The sequence below is a fragment of the Acanthopagrus latus genome, chromosome 9 (assembly GCF_904848185.1).
Source record: "Acanthopagrus latus isolate v.2019 chromosome 9, fAcaLat1.1, whole genome shotgun sequence".
Classification (NCBI taxonomy): Eukaryota; Metazoa; Chordata; class Actinopteri; order Spariformes; family Sparidae; genus Acanthopagrus; species Acanthopagrus latus.
In genome coordinates this window covers 30,635,034-30,660,590 of record NC_051047.1, presented here as the reverse complement: position 1 = coordinate 30,660,590, position 25,557 = coordinate 30,635,034, and the positions used below count along the sequence as shown (strand labels likewise).

General features: G+C 41.7%; 1 protein-coding gene across 2 annotated transcripts in view; it reads right to left on the bottom strand.

Annotated features, from left to right (window-relative positions):
- enox1 (ecto-NOX disulfide-thiol exchanger 1) overlaps positions 1-25,557 on the bottom strand; it is a 67,945-nt gene that overhangs the window by 18,502 nt on the left and 23,886 nt on the right. For both annotated transcript variants that reach the window (XM_037109218.1, XM_037109217.1), the window contains exons 3-8: positions 11,580-11,717; positions 11,261-11,398; positions 4,726-4,893; positions 4,335-4,541; positions 3,680-3,913; positions 1,921-2,133 (exon numbers count right to left, since the gene is read on the bottom strand). In XM_037109218.1, the coding sequence (XP_036965113.1) occupies positions 1,921-2,133; positions 3,680-3,913; positions 4,335-4,541; positions 4,726-4,893; positions 11,261-11,398; positions 11,580-11,589 (970 nt within the window). In that variant the 5' untranslated portion in view covers positions 11,590-11,717. The remainder of the gene's footprint in view (positions 1-1,920; positions 2,134-3,679; positions 3,914-4,334; positions 4,542-4,725; positions 4,894-11,260; positions 11,399-11,579; positions 11,718-25,557) is intronic.

Below are 25,557 nucleotides of genomic sequence, written 5' to 3'. Positions count from 1 at the left end.
CATTTCTGTCTCAGTTTTTTCCTGCGTACACTACCGGTCTGTAGCAAACATTCTATATGATGTTCACAAGTTTATGTATAGTATTATATAAAAGCATCTATAAAACCCAAAACAGACATAGATGAGTCGACGTTAATGACTAGCTGAAGAGATGGTGTGGACCAAAATAGAGATAAAAGCAGAGATAAATATTTAGCACTTGGACAGAAACATTGCTTCAATCTAATAATTATTCAATAATGCAAAATGACTTAATGCTGGTTTAAAAGAGGTGACATTGAGTTATGTTCAACACATTAAAGCTTTAAAACACCAGCTGTGTTTATTAGTCAGAGTGTGTTGGCATGTCCTGGCACCTCGTCACTCAACTGACTCTGAACCTTTAAGACTGACCTAATCACCACCTCACACTGAGCTGAACATAATGGAGCTGATGCTGCGACAGATGGAGGAGTGTTGTCATGGAGACAGGAATGAGATCTCTGCAGAGTAAATGAGGCAGGCTCTGAAACGGATGTGGTGAAAATGGCTTCATGGTCGACACCTCTGTGACTGGAGCGGTGTGAAGGACTGTGACCATGAAAAACTGTTCAATCTGACAAACACAAGTTGACATAATATGTGTTTATATTATCAACTCGTTAAAAACTGCCATTTTACAGATATTGGCCTGAAAAGTGTTTTGTGTTAAATGTATGGTTTAGAGTTAGTATTGTTTCATTTATTTTCGATCCTGAGAATAAACTCAAGTTCAGACACACATTCAGTTGAGTTTATCAGGAACTAAAACTTAATCAATATATCCTGTAATAATTCCTGTAACAAATCCTCCATCATGACATTTATGAAGTTCAAACTGTTGTAGAGACATGAGCATTTAACTTTATGGTTATTGAGGAAGATTTTGTTGGTGCTGCAGTTGAGCTGTATTGAGATAAACTGACGTGGCCTTCATAAGTACATGAGTATAGTTCTGATTGCTGTACATATATCTTCTTTTAAATGCAATACATTTCTTTGACAACATTAGTTGTTCATTTGCAGATTAAAAAAGAATCAAATTAATTATGCAGTTTGATAGGTTAATCTATGCAGCAGCATTAATATAAAATCATTAATATTAGCTCAACATTTACCAATTGCAACATTAAAGTGATGAACACGTGAATACACCAATAATTATAATATTAATAAGTACTAATACACAGAGTACCTGTACTTGTATACTTTACTCTCTGTTGTACCCTGACTTCTCACAAGCAGCTAGCTCTCTTTCTTGTCTTCTCCATATCAGAGATTCATAATGACCTAAAATAAAGTGCATCACCAGGAGGTACTACATGACTGTCATGTTCCTGTTGTCACCTGCCCACGTCTCTCTGTTGGTGCCTCAGGTGCTTCTTCGGTCTGACACACAAAAGAAGACAGTATCCACGGATGCACACTGATGGTTGCTTTTTTCGTCATTTTGAGTCTGATTTAAGTTTTGTTTGTGGACTCAGATTCAGTCCTGTCCAGGTCCATGATGACAGATGAGATGTTTTACTATGTGTTACTATGACAACCAATAACCTGAGCTGTCTTGGGTTAGGGTTAGTTAGGGTTAGCTGCAACATAACTGCACTGTCTAGTTTTTAATACACTTTAGTGACCTTTTTGTTTTGATGAGTTTGAAAACATAAAACCTAGAACATCATATTTTTCCAGGTGGTGAAATGTTATCTATAAATGAAATGAAATGAACAATTATACTATTTGTTTGTTTTTTTTCTGTGACATGAGTCCTCAGAGTGAACACACATGTAACATGGACTGAATCATAAACTCACCTGAATAACTTCACCGTCACAGGTTTCCCGCGTGTGGCAGCTTGTCTGAGTATTGTCAATATGACTGTTTGAAATAAGAAAGCGTTCTTACACTGTGTTAAAATGGCCATCAGGGCGTTCTTGAAGATCTCTTTGGCGCGCTCCATCTCCTCCTCGTGCTGAGCTTTCTCACCCATCAGCCGCCGGACATGGCTGTTAGCTGACTGGATCATGGAGTAGAAGTGATTGGCTGTCCGGCGGTTGACCTCACCCCGGTCAATCCAGGAGAAAAGCACTGCTGTGGCCTCGCTGAACTTATGGTCATCTGTGGGAGAAAAGTACACGAATCTAGGAGACTTACAGCACCTACAATGCAGTATTTTCATATTGTTGTATGGATCTTTTACTTAAGAAAAGAGCCTGAATACTTCTTCCACAGCTGCTCATCAGCCTCATGTTTCATGTGACATCACATCAAATAGTGAGTGAACAGTTGGATGTGAGAGACATTTCATGGGACCTTTAACACTCAGTCAGGCTAAACAAACAGCAGAGCAGCCAGTCAGGATTTAAACCCTTCTCGTGGGGGCTGCATGGCTCTGTGAACCAGCCACTGAACACAAAAGGCATTTTTGATTTTCAACTTTTCAACCAAAACCATGAGCTGCAATCGGGCTCAGTCATAAAAAGCCTCAGCAGGCTCTGTCGACTACGTTCTCCCCCATTTGAATAATAATTGAACAGTGCCACCGAGTGAATTAGAGAGCATTTAATGAGCTCAATACCCACTGCAACGCAACCTGTAAGAAGACACTTTCCCGCTCTGATAAAGCCTCATTCATACACAGCAGCAGATTACAGTCACATTACAGGGAGCACAATGAAGCAGAGCTGAATGGGGACGACTGGAGGGATAAAGGAAATTTATTTCCCCTGCTGTTTGAAGTGAAGAATGAATTCAAAAAGGTTATTCAGAGAAAAAAAACATGCTTGTTTATGTTAGGCATTAGAGGATGGAGGAGGAGACGGCACACGGGCTCAGCTTTGGGCTCTGCGCTTAAATTGAAGACATAGAAGCAAACACTAATAAATGAAGCAACAGGCTGCTGGTTTCCAACATACAAGGTGCGGTCATTCAATTGTACAGTTAATAAAGTTCATATTTTTAGTCTGTGACAGCATCTACCCTGCATCACCTTTTCTGCCTGCTGATAAAACCTGTTTCCAAACAGCCAATCAAAACTTTGCATTAAGAGTGATTGTTTGAGTGTTTCCTATTATATTTATGCTAAGCTAAGCTTAGTGCAATGTAGACTATTACCCCGTGAGATGTAGAAAGAGTAGAAGTGGAAATTTTAAAAAATGACTCACACGAAGTACAAGTACCTCTAATTTGGAACAGAAAGGAACGGTATTGTGGCATTAGGGTTAGGGTTATTAAGGATTAATGACAGTGGATATTAGTTATTTAATGTTACTGTGCTATTACTTGTGTCACTAGTAAAATAATGGATTGTAGAGATGTTCTGATCTAACGCTGTCTTATCATCACACGAACCAGAGCAGCTACAGACAAACTGTTTCAGGGTGTTCCCCGACAGCATGAAGACTATCAATAATCATGTAGCCTCCTAAATGGTTAATTTAAAACTGTTGCCAGGTGTCACTGCAGGTTAACTACAGAGGAGATTATACAGTCCACACACACACACACACACACACACACACACACACACACACACACACACACACACACACACATCACTGTTCACAGTCACCTGTTAATCAGCTTTAGAGTCAGACTACACAGGTCACAGTAAACAGTCACATGTTCACACTTTAAACTTTGATGTTTTTTTCTCTGGTCTCACCTTTCAGTCTCTCTGCCAAGAGTGCTGCCTCGTGTTCGGAGTAATGGACAATAGGCGGAGGAGACGGCAGCCGCAGTCGGTCTTCGTGAATCTTGCGGCGGTGTCTTTCCTCTCTGGCAAATAGGCGTTGTTTACACTCCCACTCATACAGGTCGTCTCTGGCCTGGGCGAAGTCCACATGGATCCTCCCTGAGTCTTTCTTATCAGTGCTGGATCCAATACGCATCCGATACCCTGAGAACAGAAAGAACATGACATACAGGTTACTCACAAGTAAACATTTGACATGTGTACACACAATATTAACATTCAATGCATTAACAGTGTCAGATTGTCATAAATAGTACAGTACTGTATCTGATGTTCTTGGGGTTTTTATTACTGGAGGTTGTTTTCTGTATCGTGCGTAAGTATCGTGTGTCTCAGTTGAATATGGGATGGGCCAGATGTTGGATGAGACAAGAATATAAACTTATTATCAATTGATAAAATAACTAAATACATTTATTTTCATCCTCAATATTTTGTTCTCCACTAACATAAACTTCATAAACATCTGATAAAAAGAGAAGATGAGTGATCTCTGAAGCTCCACTAGCCACTAGTAGTGTGTGTGTGCGCCTGTGTGTGTGTGTGTGGATCTGAGACCTCTCACCTGACAGGTAAATAGCCTTGTCCACCATGAACTCTTCACTGAAGCGGATGTGACAGAAGTTCTTCTTACTCTTACGGATGGCAATGATCTCTCCGCACTGATCGAACATTTCTCTGATGATTTCCTCGGTGGCGTTCTCCGGTAAACCTCCCACAAACACCGTCTTACAGCCGGGGGGGCGCTCCCGCGTTGATGGAGGGGGCAGATCTGAAGGATGTCACATCATGTTCAGCTCTATATTATCACATGCATATATTTATTACGACATTATTTCATTTCATTACATTTTTGTTGTCTTTGAAGAAGAGTCTCTGAATGATCATCTGTATCGACGTCTCTGACCTCTGTACCTGTCACACAGTACTGACAGTAGAACACAATGTGATCTTACTCGGGTTCTGAGGGAACAGAGTGCAGCTCTGGCAGTGAATGATCTCCTTGATGACTGGCATGTCAGGGGGTACGGGCGGGGGAGGGACCAGGCTGATGCCCGCCATCATGGGGTTAATGGGCGTGATGAGTCCCAGACCAGTGTCAAACCTCTGGATACACACAGAGTCTGCAGGACATAACAACATGAAGTGTGAAGTCATCACTCATAAATCAATACCACACCTGTACAGTCCAACATAGCAGACCCTGACCCCTGAACCCTGACCTGTTACATAACACAGTCCAACAGCAGCGCAACATCCACCGTGACCCAACAAATTAATTATTATCACATACAAATCGAGCTCTCGGTGGCTTCTGGCACCTTTTTATTCCTATTAAAGAGCTGATGGCAACACTCACTACACATGTGGTGTCTCAGAGCACAGCAGAGCCACAAGAGGAAAAACTGTGGTGTGATATTTCAAAATACAGAAAAGAATCATGACTGCAAATTCAGGGGAGGAAGGGAAGTAAAAAAAAAAAGCCTCACCATCTGCAATAAAAAACAGATAAGAGATGAAAAAATGGGAGCTGGATCTGCGAGGAAAGACAAGACAATAACAGCTGAGTGGTAATGAAAGGTAGAAGAGAGAAAACGTGTTTTCTACAGGATGAAGAGAAAGTGAAGATAAAGAGCAAGAGGACTGAGGCGACAGGAGCAATGTTTCAGCTGTCTGGGCGAAAATGGAGCAGGCAGGGTGGAGGAGGCGGTGCATGTTTCTATCTACAGTGCTGCAATAACAAGAGAGGGAGGAACGAAACGTCAGCAGAAAATCTGCCACAGCCACCACAGAAGAAGAATAAAGCGATTCAGATTATAGCCGAGAGGAGCTGTCACACAACAACACCACAAACGTCCCTCAAGAAATGTTTCTGCTGCAGCTCAGAGTGGACAATTGATCGAACGGATCACTGATTCAGTGTGAAGTCTTTTACTGCAAACACACACACACACACACACACACACACACACACACACACACACACACACATACACATACACCCTAAACAATCAGCAGCACAAGGCAGTAAGTGAAGCCCTTCATGTCCACACTGTATTTGTAATAAAGAGGATTATTTTACATTTGAATGGTTTGCCGTTTGACATCATCACAGCATCACTTTCTTAAAATCCAAAAGAAACATTTTGTGTCACATAACTTGATTCTGAATCATTTCAGTTTTTCATGTCAACGTCATCTAGTTGGGTTTTCAGATAAGATGTAAAATAATGTAGCTTCTATTCATTATTCTATTATTTTCATTAGTTTGAACTATTTTTTCTTTTTATAAAAGGCAAACATTTTTAAGGTGAAAGACCAAAACAACTTTACTTTAGTCAATGTTAATTTTAACATTAATATGCTATGATTATCATCTGAGTTGTTTATCTCCACACACTGACGTGTCAGTCATTATGATCCAGGCTGATCCAAATATTTTAACAACCATGAAATCTGCAGCACACATTCATGGTCCTCCATACAGGATGACATATTTAAATATCTAAAGTAAAAATGGAGCACACCCTCAGACAGTCTGTCCCAGAAGTCAATGCAGTTGATGATCATCAGCTGACTGATCCTTTTCAAACAAACCTCAGGTGACTACTTCTTAAATAAATGCATTTTCTGAAGAAAAAAATGTCTTTATTCAGGCATCCTTTGGACTGCACAATCCCAATAATTCCTTATATAATCTCATTTTCTCACAGCAGCAGAATTCAAAAAGAGCTGTTAAACACTTCCTACACATTCTTCATTAGACCTCTTCAGGCTTATAAAAGAGAAAAACACTGCAGAGATAATCTTTCACAAAGCCGAACATATGTAGCCTTGGTGCATTCACAGATTCTTCAGGTCTAAGGAAAACTCATTACAGCATTGCCTGCGATAACCCCGACAGGTAAATTACACATTGCGCTGCTACACATTCATCATAATCACATAAGGCTGCTTTTCCTCCTAGAGCCAAAACGACTGGAGCCAGGTTCATTTCTCTGGCTCTGAGCTCTGCTGCATCCGCCAAAAACAGAAGAAGACAGGGGAAGAAATATAAAGAAGAAAAACACACACAAGGAAGAGAAAAATGAAAACCAGAGCCGAGAGAGAGAGAGAGAGAGAGAGAGAGAGAGAGAGAGAGATGTTCAGACATGGAAAAGGAGGATTTATGTCTTTCATTATTATCATTTTATGACTGTTTTTGCACCAGAACCACCAAGAGACAAAAGCTGCTGGGAAACATCTGTCTGTGATTACCCAGAAGGTGAGATCTCATTAGTCAGACACACCCAAACATATCAGTGATGGACAAACATCCTACCCTGAACCCACATCATAATTAACTCTACAGCCAATCAGGTTGATATTTTTATTCCACAGCTTCAGACACTTATCTAGCAGATGAACCTTTAACCGTTTAAAAGAGTGAAAACTGCCTCCTGCAGGTAAGAGGAAACATCGTTTTTTTGTGATTTGGGATGAATGACCCTTTAACACACAAAATATCAGATTCATGATGTAAATGTTCCCACATGTCGTTTAAAGAGGGAGGAGAGCTGCAGCTGCTGCCAGAGGTGGAGTCTAACGAGCACCACATCATCACTGTAATAATATCATGTCATCATATTAATATTTCTGCTGCGCTCCTCAGGAATGAGGTTGCTAAGTTACAGTCTGTGTCTCCTTACAGCTCTTCTCTTCTCTCCTCATTCAGCCTCGCTTAAATCCATGCATTCAATTATTTTGAGATTAATTCAAAAAGCCCACAAATCTCCCTGCTGCTCATTTAATAAATTCTCAATACAGCAGCTCTTATACAATGACAGACCTTCATACAGCAGGAGACTCTGACAAATCCCCCAAAACTATTTCATAAACACTAAATTACAATCATTGGATACATGAAAAGCTTAGTGGATGTTAGACAAATGACAAGTGTTTGGACACATTGCTGAGGGACAGATACGTGCAATACTACACATTGCTGAGGGACTACTTAATACTACTTAATCTACATGCAGTATTACACATTACTTGAGAGTCTTACAGGATGTTATGTTATGTAATTATTGTGAACCACAGAATGAGACGGTTTTGTTTTCACGTTGAAAAAAAAAATTATCCCCCCCCCACACACACACCCCTCACTCTCTAAAAGACTTTCACATCAGTACAATAATCCCCCACCCCAGTCCTGAAGTGTAATAACCCCCACTACCACCCCTCACAACCTCATTTACATACTCACTTGTGTACATATTACATACCTTCTTGAATCTTTTGTCTATTTAACTTGTATATATTTTATTACTGTCCTATATATCTTACAATTTTTATCTATCTTCTATGTTTTTTTAAGTTTATTTGTCAAGCAAAGAGCTGCTGTGTTTCGTTGTTTCTGAAACAATGACGTTAAAAAAATCTATTCTATTCTATTGCATATGTTAGGATTGCATAGGGCTACGTCAGGGATATGTCAGGGATATGTCATTGTTATGTCAGGGATATGTTAGGGTTATGTCATTGTTATGTCAGGGATATGTTAGGGTTATGTCATTGTTATGTCAGGGATATGTTAGGGATATGTCATTGTTATGCCAGGGATATGTTAGGGTTATGTCTTTGTTATGTCAGGGATATGTCAGGGATATGTTAGGGATATGTCATTGTTATGCCAGGGATATGTTAGGGTTATGTCTTTGTTATGTCAGGGATATGTCAGGGATATGTTAGGGATATGTCATTGTTATGTCAGGGATATGTTAGGGTTATGTCATTGTTATGTCAGGGATATGTTAGGGTTATGTTATTGTTATGTCAGGGATATGTCAGGGTTATGTCATTGTTATGTCAGGGATATGTCAGGGTTATGTCAGGGATATCTCAGGGATATGTTGGGGATATGTCATTGTTATGCCAGGGATATGTTAGGGTTATGTCTTTGTTATGTCAGGGATATGTTAGGGATATGTCATTGTTATGTCATTGTTATGTCAGGGATATGTTAGGCTTATGTCATTGTTATGTTAGGGATATGTCAGGGTTATGTCAGGGATATCTCAGGGATATGTCAGGGATATGTTAGGGATATGTCAGGGATATGTTAGGGCTATGTCAGGGATATATATCAGGGATATATATCAGGGATATATATCAGGGATATGTCAGACATATCGGGCCATGGGGACATGGAATGTCACCTCGCTGAGGAGGAAAGAGCCTGAGCTAGTGCGGGAGATTGAGCGGTGCCGGCTAGAGATAGTCGGGCTCACCTCCACACACAGTCTGGGCTCTGGAACCCAACTCCTTCAGAAAGGCTGGACTCTCTTCTACTCTGGAGTTGCCTGTGGTGAGAGGTGGCGAGCTGGTGTGGGCTTGCTTATAGCTCCCCAGCTAAGCTGCCATGTGTTGGGAGTTCACCCCAGTGAACGAGAGGGTTGCTTTCCTGTGCCTTCGAGTCGGAGGTAGGTCTCTCACTGTTGTCTCAGCTTATGGGCTGAACAGCAGTGCAGAGTACCCGGCCTTCTTCGAGGCCCTGGGAGGGGGTACTGGAGAGTGCTCCAACCAGGGACTCCGGAAGTAAGGGATGCTGTCAAGCTGAAGAAGGAGTCCCATCAAGCCTGGTTGGCTCGGGGGACCCCTGAGGCAGCTGACTGGTATCAGCAGGCCAATCGTGGGGCAGCATGGGCGGTCGCGGAAGCAAAAACTCAGGTCTGGGAAAAGTTCAGGGAGGCCATGAAGCAGGACTACCAGTCGGCCTCAAAGAAATTCTAGCAAACCAGCGTCTCAGGAAGGGGATGCAGTTCTCCACCAACACTGTTTACAGTAGAGGTGGGGAGCTGTTGACCTCGACTGGGGACATTGTTGGGCAGTGGAAAGAATACTTCAAGGATCTCCTCTATCCCACTGACACGCCTTCCATAGAGGAAGCAGAGGCTGGGGACTCAGAGGTTGATTCATTCATCACTCAAGCTGAAGTCACTGAGGTATTCCGGAAGCTCCTCAGTGCCAAGGCACCTGTGGCAGATGAGATCCGTTCCGAGTACCTCAAGTCTCTGAATGTTGTGGGGCTGTCTTGGCTGACACGTCTCTGCAGCATCGCGTGGCAGTTGGGGACAGTGCCTCTGGACTGGCAGACCAGGGTGGTGGTCCCCTGTGGACCAGAGGGTGTGTTCCAACTATCAGGGGATCACACTCCTCAGCCTCTCTGGGAAAGTCTATTCCAGGTTACTGGAGAGGAGAATTCGGCCAATAGTTGAACCTCGGATTCAGGAGGAACAATGTGGTTTTTGTCCTGGCCGTGGAACACTGGACCAGCTCTATACCCTCCTCAGGGTGCTCAAGGGTTCATGGGAGTTTTCCCAACCAGTCCACATGTGTTTTGTGGACTGGGAGAAAGCATTCAACCATGTCCCTTATGGCATTCTGTGGGAGGTGCCCCAGGAGTACGGGGTCGGAGGCCCTCTGCTGAGGGCCGTACGGTCCCTGTACAACCGGAGCAGGAGCTTGGTTTGCATTGCCGGCAGTAAGTCAGACCTGTTCCCGGTGCATGTTGGACTCCGGCAGGGCTGCCCTTTGTCACAGGTTCTGTTCATTATTTTTATGGACAGAATTTCTAGGCGCAGCCACAGGCTGGAGGGGCTCTGGTTCAGGGGCCACTGGATTTCATCTCTGTTTTTCGCAGATGATGTGGACCTGTTGGCTCCTTCGATGTCAGGGATGAGCAGCTGGGATGAGAATCAGCACCTCCAAGTCTGAGGCCATGGTTCTCAACTGGAAAAAGGTGGCTTGCTTCCTCTGGGTTGGGGGAGAGTTACTGCCCCAGGTGGAGGAGTTTAAGTATCTTGGGGTCTTGTTCAAGAGTGAGGGAAGGATGGAGCGTGAGATTAACAGGCGGATCAGTGCAGCAGCCGCAGTAATGTGGTCGTTGTATCGGTCTGTTGTGGTGAAGAGAGAGCTGAGCCAAAAGGCAAAGATGTTCCTTACATGTCCTGCTGGGAGGAGACCCTGAGGAAGACCCAGGACACGCTGGAGTGACTGTGTCGCTCAGCTGGCCTGGGAACGCCTTGGGATCCTCCCAGAAGAGGAAGGGTTAGGGCTATTTTATGGTTATGTTAGGGCTATGTGCAGAATTGCTTATGTTAGACTCAGCTGGACTGAGTGTTCTGTGATTATTTGCATATGTAAAATGTAGTTAGAGTATTGCCAGTGAAGTTATGTTGCCAGTAAAATGTCACTGTAGGCTGTGACTGTATTGTACTATTCTATCTGATGACCATCTGCTGATTATTTGCTTTGTTTTGTGAAAATAGTGAGAAATGTGGTGACAATGAGCCAGAGCACAATGTGACACCTTAACAATGTCTGTTTAGTCCAACCAGCAGTCCAAACCTCCACATTGTAACAAATACTTAATAAATCATTGCAATTATTCAGAGAAAAGTAGCAAATCTCAACATCTGTGTCTGAACTAGTTACAGAGGAAAATACCTGAAACAAGCTGCTGCCTGCTGAGGCCCACAGGCATGATGCCCAGGTTGTTCATGGCCGTGGCCCAGGCTCCATGATCCGTGACAGGGACACTCAGGTGGTTCTGCTCAGCACCCAGACTACCTACACCATCAGCTGCTACAGGCCCCCCCCCCCCCCGCCCCATACACACACACACACACACACACACACACACACACACACACACACACACACACACACACACACACACACACAGATAATCAGACACATGATGGAGGAAACATGATTGAAAGAATGTCTTTTTTCTTTTCTAGAATGTCAGAATATCAATTTTTACCACTGGCCATCGCAGGTTGTCTCTTCTCGTCTCTGTATTCAGTCGTCTCATCAGATCCTTCCTCTGGCTGATGAAGGGATGGATTAATGGATCAATGGATAGATGAACAGACCAGTTCATCCAGTCAGTGCCACCTACCTGAGGAAGGAAAAAACGGAAGAGTTCAGAAGATTTTTAAATCATAAATAAATCCCTGAGCACTTTGATGAATCATCGAGCTGAAGCACAGGCAGAGAAATGATGAGGTAATTAAGAAGCAACATTATGATCCAAGCTCAGTTTCCAACAGGGAGAACACACACACACACACACACACACACACACACACAGAGTCATACAGTGACACAACGTTTCAGCAGTAGTTTCTCATCTTTGAAAACAACCAAAACTGAGCTCTCAACTCCAAACACAAACACACACACACAGTCACAGCGTGTGCTGTTGGTAGGTTGGTGTCTCAATCATTATCACTTCTCCTCCTCTGTGCTGTCGAGTTGTCATGGAAGAAATCTGAAAACTGACAGCCTGAATAAATCCCTTGTTTCTGTCTGACAGGACAGAACTCAGCTGCATCCATATAACTGTAGCAGAGGTCACACAGGGTTCAAGTCTCCACCCACAGTGATGGTTCCCTGTACTGAACAATCACTCAGCTTATGAGGGTCAAAGATTGGACAGTTTTAACAGGGTTAGAAGATACATACAAAGATACAAGATACATACCTCCACCAAGGCCCGAGAGTGCCCGTTAAAACAATAATGTCACATCAGCCATTTCTACTGTGGTCAAGCTATGTTATTTAGGAGTTCTGTGATGCCTTGTGATTTCTAGCTGGGATTAACATTGTTCCTTTGTCTTTTTCAAGTCTTGTCACATCTGACTCAAGGCCTGCTAACTTTAACCCTCTAATGTTTTAGTTCACTATAGTTTTCCTAACCCCATAACAAAGGGCCAACACTACACAACTCAGACTTAATCACTGGTCACACTTTTCTAAATTCCCATTATCTCAGCTGTACATCAATATCTGCATGTAAACAGTTTCCAAACCACAACTGACATTAAGTTGCAGGTTTCTGTCACTATTTTTTACTGTATAGGGTTAGGGTTAGCCCAGCTGCTATGAAAGCCATAAAAATGACTACCCCCTTTCAAAACATATCTAGACACATCCGCAAGGTCTGGATTTTTATAAGGATCAGAATCAAATTGTACTCCCTCACAGATACCAGCCATCTAAGTACCCCTGCTTTTTTCATCAATATCGATGAATTATTCACTGTGAAATTTACCAAAATGTGGGGAAACTCCCCTAAAAATCATATTGGAAAGAAAGCGGGGGGATACTTGATCCATATTTTTTGAATACTGCTGACAAACCAAGCAACCAACTAATTAACTAACCAACAAACCAACCAACCAACAAACCAACAAAAAAACAACCAACCAACAAACTAGCCAATGCAGGTGGAAAAAAAAATAACCTCTGGCAGAGGTGGTAATTTTAATGACATTAAAATGTTATTTAATTCCACAAAAAGTGAAATATCTCTTCACAGAACCATAAATTGTTCTGCTATTAAGATATTTTACGTGTCAGCAGTGTCTTGACTGTTTCCCTGAGTCTTTCATGTAGGATTATAACACTGTTGTGTTGGTATCCCGGACACGTATCACTCTCTGTCAGCCCACTCTGCACTGCAGTCATCATTATTATGCACATCTGATACCACCACAACACATCCAGATTGAACTGAGATACAACTGGATCAATCAGATTGACTGTATCAATAACATCAAACACATCACTTCCAGTAAAACATGTTTACTGGTACGATGAGTTTAACATAAATGTTCTGATTGGACGGGAGCAGCAGTTGGTAAAAAAGTCACTGCAGTGAGAACAGATCAGTTCTGTTTGTAGAGTCAACACTGAAGAGTCTCACCAAGTCCTCACAAAGACAGAACATGCTCTCTCTCTCACACACACATGCACACATGCGCGCGCGCGCGCGCACACACACACACACACACACACACACACACACACACACACACACACACACACACTGAGAGGGATTGTGGATTATGACAAGCCCAGGAAGCTGCTGAGCTTCCTTGCAGTGAGCACTGCAGCTTCACACAAAATCCATGAGTATATTTTAAGAAACATTTATCTGGCAAATAAAATTGTTTAGCCATGCTAGCTTAGCATCTGTGGAGATGTTACTGTCAGTATGTCCTGTACTGGTCCAGACTGAAACATAGGATAAGATGTCCCTTTATTGATCCTTGTACTAGAAATTCAACCTGGCGTAAGAGAGAAGCACAGAGGGGAACAAACAGTGAGCAAATAATACAATACAAAGAGTAGTAGTATGAGGTAGGAACTGACAAGGAGAAATATTTTTAAAAATGAAATAAAAATGTAGTGAAATAAAAAGATACAGTACAACAGAAATGAGATGCTTTTTCACACATGGATCTGTATATATATGCCTGTGTGTCAACTCTGTAATGGACTGTGATGAAATGTGGCTAGGGCAGTCACATGCTTTAGCTCAGGAGGTAGAGCAGATCATCAAATAATTGGAAGGTTCGAATCCCAGCTCCTCCTAGCTGCACGTTGAATTGTGCTTGAGCAAGACACTGAACTCCGAATTGCTCCTGATCAGCAATTGCACCTTGCATGGCAGCCTCTGCTATCAGTGTATAAATGTGAAAAAGTTGGTTTGGACAAAAGCGTCGGCTAAATGTAAATACTGGACAGGCAAAAATATATATCAATAAAATGTCGTCAAATTGGCAGCCCTGACAAACACGAAATGTATTTTAGCTGTGTATTTTGGTTTCAGCTGATTTCTGTAACAAGTCAAACAGATATTTCCCTTCATTGTGGTGAATCTGTCCCTTCATGACATTCGTGTGAAAGATTTTATCTTAAATCAGTCATATAAGCAAGTGATAAATCGTGACTGATCTTAAATCATGATTTAACTGAAATAAAAGTCATGTTGGGTGAATCAGGTTTCCTGAGTTTTCTGCTAAGCACACTCTGTCCTGCAGGGAAACAGAGAAAACGAACTCAGTATTTATCCAGGTAGTAGTCATATGTTCAATGGGCCACAGCCAACAGTTACTGGAAATCTAAACAGACACAAACACCTCAAGCTGTGTTCAGTCTCCAGTGACTGTCGCTCTCCATTCATATCACACTGTGTGTGCATGTGTGCATGTGTGAGTGTGTGTGTTTAGCAATGTTATGAGCCATCACATACTTAAAGACTTCCACATCTGTTGTCTCTGTTGACTCTACAGGTGTAACAGCAGTCAAAGTTTGAAGCTTAGAGATCCTGATTAAAGCAGCTGTATCTGTCCATCATCAATCTATCCATCATCGATCTGTTCATCCATCAAAATTCATCTATCCATCCATCATCTATCTATCCATCCATCCATCCATCCATCCATCCATCCATCCATCCATCATCCATCCACTCTGTAATGCATCCATCCACCTACCCTTCTGAGAGCTGATTGGATGAAGCCAGACTCAACTGACTGTTTCTGCTCACTTTCATGCACCATAAAATATTCACAGCTGAATGCATGTCCTGTTTATTATTCATGAGCTCACTTGACATCTCTGAATCATTCACACACACACATACACGTGTGCACAAACACTCAGTTGGACACAAACACGCTCATAAATGTAAAGGACACATTGGGAGAGCTGGATCTGTTTGGTACTCTTGTAAACATATCTACACACACACACACACACACACACACACACACACACACACGTACACACAGAACATACTAATACTGCTGAGGCCAATCAGAGTCTTCTGATAACAGCATCTGGTCAAGTTTTCATTTGTCACATTACTCATTTACTTCATTTTGTATACAGTTGCTTCAGTGGTTTAAATAGTTATTTTGCACCCTAGAGAAAACAGAAATCACTGCAGCTTTAAAGATGCTGTGTCTCTTAGGAAGCTTCTTTAGTTTTATCAGCAGCTGAAGATTCTGATAACGCTTTTTAAAAACAGAAGCGTTCCTGATGAAACGCTGCTCAGCATGTCCTATTTTAAAAAGTGTTTCAGGAAGTTCCACAAATTCCATCTACATTAAAAATGTTGATGAAGCATGGCAGTAGTCCCTGATGAAAATCTGAAGACATTTAAACTTCAAAGATGTAAAGTCATCTGATAAATGATTACAGACAGTCAGAGACAGGCTCAGAGCAAACGTTCCTGTAAAACCCCGCAGATATTGAAGATTTCACACTGGCTGAAATGGTTTTATTTCATCTCCTGTCTCCATGTTAATGAGCTCACAATGAGTCCACAGACGCAAACTGTGATGGCAGCAGTGAGCAGATGAATGCTTCGTGTCTTCCTGCTTCATTTAACCTTACAGCCGAGCGAGCAACATATTTCTCTGTACTTACAGCTCACAGCTACACATGCAAAGACTAAAAATACAGTTCATGAGGGCAGCTGTTGAGCAGCAGTATGATCTTTTCAGAGCTTAAAGCAACAAAAGGGGTTCAGATGTTGATTTAAAGGTCCCATCTTATGAAAAACAGGTTTTCTCAGGTCTCTACATATATAAGCTGGTCCTCCCTGAGCCTGGCAACTCCCAGAATGATGAAAACGAGCGATTCCTGCATGGTCTCTGCAGCCCACCCACTGGTAACACAGTGCTCCTACAGGCTGTTCAGATTCTGCTCCTTTCGTTACGTAATGAAAGGAGTCATTATCATAGGCCGACCTCCTTTGAGCGGTGACAGGAGATATCTGAGAGGGGGGCGTTCAACCCCGAGGTGAAGTTCGGTGTGTCCATCAGTGAGACAGCAGTGTTTCACAATGTCGTCGCTCAAAGCTAGACACACAAATAGCTCTGTTGTTGGTTGGGAAAATAAACATCAGTGCCAATATTCTGTCCCAGCTACAGAACAACAGAAGAGACAATGGTTACATTTCATTTTTACAACATGCTGGCTGCGGTTCATGTTAGCTTGTATGCGTGTGCTAACCACTTTGCATCAAACTGCTTCAGTAAGGAGGGTCAGTACAAAGCTGGCTTTGCCTCGACACTGACCCTCCTAAAAGGATCAGTCCCAACCATACCGGACCCAGCAACTGCACCCGAGCCACCGAAAAGTGTCGCTGCGGTTTGATAGTATTTACAGTTGCCTACTAGTATGGTGAAGTCATCCGGAAATTGGCTAACTAGTTAGCTCTGCTTCGGTCTGCTATGCACTGGCGTTTGAAGCAAGTTTAATGTTAATAATATTATGAGGGAGCTTAGTTGTTACAGTAAAAAGTCTGGAAACATGCGCAGACTGGAGACAGAGATGATGCAAACAGTGTCCAAGAGTTTGGAGACTGTCTTGGACACAAACACAGCTTTCACTAGCTGTTAGCCATTAGCTTCCTGGTAGTAATGGTAACAACACATAAGAACAAACTAACATTATACAGACACACTAACCATTCTGAAACGTCCTGCTGCAGCCACAGAGTCTGTACTTCTTCAGGAGCCTCTCCTTCTGGGTCCTATTCTGGGTCAAACTGGTATGGTTGAACAAAAACCATAGCGATACATTTAAATATACATCCACCGTAAACATTAGCGCATGCTACTGCTAGCTTCAGAGGCATCCTCTCCCTGAGAGTGACATAGCAGGGAAGGCTCTCCAAGTAGGCATTGACAGATGGAGCTCATTAGCATTTAAAGGTGGAGGCACAGAAACAGACTGCTCTGAATACAGCTCTGTAAAGCAACTTTTAGACAGCTGAAATTCAGGACCACGGATGGATTTGGGGCAATGCATATCGAATACAGAACTGTTGGACCTCTGACAGCTGTGTGAAATTGATGAAAAACAGTATAATATTGAACCTTTAAGGGTTAGGAATTTGAGATTTGAGATTTTATACAGTTAAAATCACATCCAAAACCTCTGAAATCACATGTGACCTCAAGGATGAACTTGTTAGTTACTGTTGAGATCACCTAGTCACTTTATAGTCATCTCACATAAATGTGTCACCAAAAAGAGAGAAGTAATTCAGAGAAACCTGACAGTATATTTTTTTAACCTATTTTTGTGGTTCATTTTGATGTTGATTTAAGACAAATATATACCAGCTACAGACAGGATGTGTTGGTAGGGTGATTATTGTCCAATAAAATTGACCATCAGCAACAAGACAGAAGGGAAACACGTGTCACAAAGCGTCACAATAGAAGTAGTGAAATACAGAAGCCCAGATGTGCCCATACAGATTATAAATGAATGCTCTTCTGGGGATTTGACAGGAATTTACATGTTACGTCACATTATGAGATCAACACTACTCGGCTGGCAGGACGGCGGTGAGTGGAACAAGCTATTGCTAAAGTGAGTTGTTCAAAAACCTTCTTTCTAGTAATTCTGTGTACACAAACAGTGTTCTCAATGCTCGTGTTCATGTGTAGAGACCCTGGTGATACCACAAGCAAAGTTTCATGTTGTGTCGAGTCTTATTACTGGTTTAAAAATAGACATATTGATGTTATTGCTAATTTGTGCCTCTTTCGTCATAATTATGCTTTTACGTGAAGGTTTGACTCATACATTCACAAAAAAAAGCCTAGGTTGCATTTTGGTGAGAGTTTCACTTTAATACTGAAATATATATTCAATGACAAACCAATATCTGAAAAGTTCATAATGATCCATAACTGTGCATCAGAAAGTCATTTGTTCTCTGGTGTCAGTTTAATGTTGAATGGAGGGTGAGGAGGTGAGAAAGAGTCAAACATCCTGAATCCTCAGTCTCTTTAAAATATGTTGCTGCAAAAGTGGCATGAATCACTCAGAGATCCAACAGAAACACAACGGTTGGGTTTGTCTCATTGGTTACACTCCAAGTACAGTTACAGTTTGTATTTTAAATGTTGTCTTGTGTTTCTCTCACTTGAAGACTGAACCTAACCAAACCTAAACCAGTACTGTCAGATTAAAAACATTTGGTGTTCAGTTCTGACAAGTCTTTAAATAATTTTTCACATCCCCCTTCAATATGAAATAAAATAGTCAACAGCAGTGACGTCTCTGATTTGAATCACTTCTCTTCTCAGTGTATTGATCTCAGAGTATACCGACTGTGATGTATGGACGGAGTGCAGCCTGTCGTCTCCAGTGTGACCGAGAATCTCTCTTTACCCTTCAGCTGAGAGACAGGGTCACGGCCCAGATATCAGTCAGCGCTGCTGCAGCAAATTACTTCTAATAAAGCCTTTAGAGCGGCACCATTAACCAGAGAGAGACGAGCTGCAGCCCAGCCAGCAAATACAATCAAATCATTGTCACAGAAACAGGCCACTTTAAAGCCATAATGACCGCTGAGAGAAAGGAAACGTTTCACATTTAACATTCAAAGCTGCATCAGGATTTAACTGCTGAAACAGGAAACAGCTCAGCTGCTTTCAGTGAGCCTTTGCTAGAAATCACATCAGTCAGACTACTGCTGTGTTTGGTCACATTAATGTTTAAACAATTATTCCATTAATAAGTCGAAAGACATAAACTAATCTACAATGACTCTGATGAGCTGGGACAGAGAAGAAGGCTACACAGCATCATCATATCTTTAGTGTAAGAGTTATTTTAACTCTAAATTCAAGTCCAAGAACAGTTATTCCTCAAAACAGTTGGTGTTGTTCCAAGAAGTCAAACTACACACATGTTCACATATAGTTCTTGTTGAACTCGTGTGCAGAGGTCAGTCAACATATCAGACTTCCCAGCATGCATTGTTTGACAATTAAACTCTCCTGAGACACTGGAGAAAACATCTGTGATAGAAACTTTCTGTGACTCTTTAATACATCTGAAGATGTGTCAGCTTGTTTGTACAGTAATGAAAGCTTTTCGTCTGGTTTCAGTCATCACACAAGCCCCTTTCATACAGAGATTGGCTGATGATGACGACGGTGTGTTTTCAACTAACCCTAACCCTGACTGATAGTGTAATAACATTTTTACCGATAATGTAATACCTTATTGACTTTATTTGGAATTTATTACGTTTTCAGGAGGGTCTTTTTTTTCAAAACTGATAATGTAATGCTTGACAGATAATGTAATATATATGTTCATTTTCTGTCCAGAGTTATACATTTTGTGTTTTAAGAATCTAGGAATGTTACATTCACTGGATTTGAAACAACAGAATGACTGTTGGGTTAACTTGCAGACCCTGAGTACCATACAGCCATATGCACTGTAGTGTAAAATAACCATAGTAAGTAGATAGTGGTCGGTATAAAATAACCACAGTTAGTAAATAGTGACGAATGGTAACTGATAGTGTTATAATGATGAAAGTAAGAAACAAAGAGTAACAAGTGTAAAAGGGTTGCTGAAACATACTACTGGGCACCAGCTGACTGAAAAGTGCATCTGCTGATTAAAGCTGCTATAGTCAGATAATGTCAAGTGTGAAAATGTAACCACAAATCTAAGAATAACATCATATAACCAAATATGTAACACTTTCATTAAGTTTAAAAATACAGTGCAAAGAGTGATCAGATATAACGGTATGCATCAAGAAAGGGAGTTAACTGAATGCCTGAAGGCCAGAGTTTCTAAGAGCCAGTGATAAGGACACAGTGAGAGCACCTTCTTAAAAAAACAAAGCAAGGTAAAGAGCAACTGGTCGACATGCAGTTCTGCACGTACGCCAATCTTCACGCAAGTGCGGAAGGTGATATTGGGTTTTTCCACTAGAGGTACGGGGATTTTCCATAAGAAAATATGGTGTTTTTCCATAAGAAAATATGGTGTTTTTCCATTAAGAAATAACAGTGTCAGCAGAAATTATGCAGAATAGTGATTGGTTGAAGCCATGTTGTCCAAACGGACACAACCACTTTTCTGCATTGAAAAAGAGGATGTTGGGGGCTTTGAGCCTCGGGTCAGTTTGGTTTTTCATGGATTTTGTCTGTGTCTGATCCCTAACCCTAACCCACTCAGCCTTGAAGACCCCTGGTGACTTTTTGATCTTTGAAATCTTTTGGACCAACGAAGAAAAGAGAAGTCGTTTATACGACATCACATGTGCAGATACTCAGGGACATGCAATTACATCCTGGTCCAACTAAGTAGGTGATGGACTTACCTCCTTGGGAGACCAGAATTCCAGCTCAGATAAGCTTCTGAGCAGCACTGGAGACCCCAGGTAACTCTGCCCTAAACGTACCTCTTCACTTCACAAATTTCCAACAAATCACTACCTCATGAAATCAACCACAAACCAACAAAACAACTTTGAGTAACACATTTGAAGAGGGTATACATAAGCATTCATAACACCTACATACACATTACATGACACCTGACATAAACAACATATCCTCTCATAAATGGTTATTATACCACTTTCAATGTCAAATTGACATCTCACTCTACGTCAAGTGACATAGTGGTATATATGGTACATGTGCATATGGCTGTATGGTACTCAAGGTCTGCAATTTAACCCAATAGTCATTCTGTTGTTTCAAATCCAGTGAATATAACATTCTTAGATTCTCAAAACACAAAATGTAGAACTCTGGACTGAAAATTAACATATATGTTACATTATCTGTCAAGTAGTACATTTTTTTTATTTTTTTACATTTTCAGGAAATTATTACATTATAGGCTGCTACAGTGCTGTTTTTCGGGCAACATGTAACGTTGCTTTGTGGGACATTTCTCTGTATTTAGTTGAGTGAAGGACCTGTGTAGATATCAGACTGTCAGACCGACACACCCTCAATATGCACAGGCGGCTTATCCATTCACACTGGTTCTGTTTGCCAATAATGTACCTCCAGAGGCGGATCAGTGCCGGAGCGAATTTTCACCCCCCGCCACCTCCGAGAGATTCACATAGAGGAGGATGCAAAGAATAGGCGCAGGATCCCCACATCCAAACATCAGTATGAATGGGGCTACTGATTCACTTGGATCAGTATCAAGTGGGAGTGGTTTCAGTTCCAGCTGTTAGTAACAGTGATACAGTGGGTTTAATGAGTTAAATATTACATCCTCTGATGTGTTCATATGCTGGTGACTCTATGTACTGTTAAAAATATGCTGATGTGTTAACAACTGACATCTTGTTTCATTTTATTTTGGATTATTTTACAACCTCTTCTCAGTGACAGTGTTTGTTTTCTGTTCTCGTGTTTCCTCCACAGTCATTATCTCTTCATCAGGTTACTGCCCTGGAGAAACACTCATAATTAGCTGCTGGTTAAAATTAGCAGTGAAGGCAGCAGCATCACGGGGACAAGCAGCAGTAATGAGAGTCTGCTGCAGAGGACAGAGCCACAAATCTGAGGCCTGAGACAAAACACTCATTTTCATTTTATCAGTGTGTCATCAGTTGATGAGCTGCTACTGCTGCTGCTGAGAGGGTCCTGAAATCAACTAGTTCAGGTCTAAGTGGTTCAGGTTTAACTGGTTCAGGTTTATCTGGTTAGGGTGAACTCATACAGTCTCTGTCCTCTTAACCTTCAGGTAACAGAAGCGTTAAACTCTGCTGCCTGTCAGATAAACCTTAATGAGCAGACAGATAATGTTCAGTTTGTGTCTGAGAGAAAACACTCAGAGCTCTTCATGCATCTCACTTTACAATCCTGCTGCTCTTTAGTCTGTGAATCAATCCACCGAGGATTGTTTCATATTCAAGAAATGCTATTAGTGAGGCTGTGGCTCCACTTTCAAATCCATTTAATCCACTTAGGACCTGACATGCAGGGGGATGCAGGAGGGAGGCCAGAGGGAGGCAGGGGGAGGCAGGGGAGACAGAGAGTCAATACAGTCGTCAGTTTAGAAAAAGAAAGAAAGAAATGAAGCCAGAGGTGAAAGAAGAGCAGCAGAATGGTGAGCATAGACCAACATAGACAACATGTCCATAGCATGACCTCCATCACAGGAAGATGATGATGATGATGATGATGATGATGATGATGATGATGATGATCTTCTCTTGATCAGAAAATACACCTGTGAGTGGGTTAGGGTTTTCTCAATTGTAAATAATGTTGGCCTAATCGATAAAGAGTAACGCAACGCAACACCTTCATTAACACTGCAGATCACAACAACCACCTCAGAGCCAACGCATTAACGAGCTACACTCTGAAAATACAAAGCCTGCCCGACACTCACCTGGTCGCTTCAGTCCGAACTCTGCAGCTGCTTTTCTTTTGCCACAATAACATGGTATGGTAAAATATTCTGCTGAGGTCATATTGATCAGTAAATTGTGAATTATTCATATAAAGATTTTAACAGGGAGTATTTATTATTTCACAGACACAGTATCACACACATGCAGGGTGTAAAATGTCACAGATTGCGTGTGTCTGTGTCTGTGTGTGTGTGTGTGTGTGTGTGTGTGTGTGTGTGTGTGTGTGTGTGTGTGTGTGTGTGTCAGAGCCTCCAGCAGGCGACAGCGCTGAGTCACAGAAGATGACCAGATGGTGAGAGAGAGAGAGAGAGAGAGACAGAGGGGGAGGAGGATGACAGAGGCTGCAGAGTGTTTGTAGCTAACATTCGTCCAGCCGTGACTCCTCTCTGCATTTTAAACAGCTTCACTGCTGCTCACAGACCAGAACTGACTCATTATCATCACACACACACACACACACACACTGAAACATTAATGATAATAAAATGAAGGATGTCTTGTTAACAACCATCCTGATTGACACATGAATCTAAACTACATAAAAAGCTTTTGTGTTAAATTATCACAAATGTTAATGAAATTCTGAATGAGGTTCTCTTACTTCTGGATCAGAAGTTGACGTCACATGTTTCTGTGATCTCAGGCGTGTCTAATTGTGTCCATGACTATGTCCAGGAACATGTCTGCACGTGTCCATGAACGTCTCTATGTGTGTCCATGAATGTGTCCATGAACGTCTCTGAATGTGTCCATGAACATTTCTATGTGTGTCCATGAATGTGTCCATGAACGTCTCTGAATGTGTCCATGAACGTCTCTGAACGTGTCCATGAACGTCTCTATATGTGTCCATGAATGTCTCTGAACGTGTCCATGAATGTCTCTGAATGTGTCCATGAACGTCTCTACATGTGTCCATGAATGTCTCTGAACGGGTCCATGAATGTCTCTGAATGTGTCCATGAACGTCTCTATATGTGTCCATGAATGTCTCTGAACGGGTCCATGAATGTCTCTGAATGTGTCCATGAACGTCTCTATATGTGTCCATGAATGTCTCTGAACGGGTCCATGAATGTCTCTGAATGTGTCCATGAATGTCTATGAATGTGTCCATGAACATCTCTGTATGTGTCCATGAACGCCTCTGAACGTGTCCATGAATGTGTCCATGAATGTCTCTGTATGTGTCCATGAATGTGTCCATGAATGTCTCTGAATGTAGTCATTATTATTCTGCTACACAAAGAAAGCCTGTGCTTTCCTGGGCTAACCCAGGCTGCAGAAGTGGGGCTGTAACCCAACTGTAAAATAGTGTTGAGGCAACTTACTGTGTTTTTGGATAGGAGAGCCAACAAACGAAAAGCCAACAGCTGTTTGTTCGGGTTGGTACCATTATTTACCAGGTGAGCCTTAGAGTACATCCACGTTGTTGTGTGTAGGTCATTAGCTCTGAGGTTAGCGTTCACCTGTCCTGTCCTCTCCTGCAGTAAGTGTCCACAAATATTTGGCCACCATATATATGAGCGTGTTAGTGTAGAGCAGCTGCTAAATGAGACAATTTGATTTAAATGAATAAACAAAGAAGTAACGATGACAGAATCAGGAAATTAATGGACTCCACTGTGTGTGTGTGTTGTATTATACTCATGTTAAATGGGCTGATTGACAGAAGCAGTGGGCTGCAGCGGCTCCGTCTGTTCCCGTCTCTTCTAATTACAATCAGAGAAAACTCAAAGTGGCAGAACTCATCAGTCCCTCGTCTGAGCTTCATAACTGCAGTCAGAGTCGATACTGAGGCCACGTTGAAGGCGAGGAAGACTCTGATGGGTTTGGATCAGACCGACCAACACAAGAGATTTTATTCTACAGCCCAGATAATTTAATATGAGTGTTTTTTACATCTAAAAATCTGTAAAATGTCAGCAGAAGAATCCTCAACTCAGAGTGACAGTCTCTTGCACAGGCTAGAGGAATGTAACTAAGCAAATTACTCAAGTACTGTAAATCTGAGGTACTTGTACTTTACTTAAGATTTTTCTTTTCCTGCTACTTCATTACTCACTACATTTATCCCCCAGCTTTAGTTTAGTAGTTAGTTTTCACACAAAGACTTAATAAATAAAAATCTGATGTTTACACCATTTATACAAGTACAGCTGAAAAACATTAATTAGCACCTGATCATCTGTAGTGATAATCAATGGATTTGAGTCAAAAGTAATCAGCAGATGGATCCAGAAGTAAAATAATCATTAGAGTCATTAGTATGCAAATTACAAGAGTACTCTACAAGAGTAAAATCTGCTGAGTCACAATCATCTGACAACAGAGAGATGAGTTCAGGCCTACAGCAACGTCCTGACCACTTTCACTTCTCATACTTCAACTACATGTTCCTGATTATCTGTACAGATTTTAACTGGAGTAACATTTACAGTGCAGGACTTTTACTGTAAGAGAGTATTTTTACAGTGGTAATAGTGCTTTTACTGCAGTAAATGATGTGGACACTGACTGCTGAACAGCTATTTAAAGTCTGGTATCTTCTGAGGAACAACACTGGCCACATAAACAGTGACGCTGCAAACAGACAGAGGACATCTGCCATGTTAGAATCAAATCCTACTTTAACATGATTTAACATGATGTAGCCAATCAGAGAGACAAACAACATCCAGACGGGTCACAATGAGAAGCAGCCGGAGATGGAGAGAAGGTGACA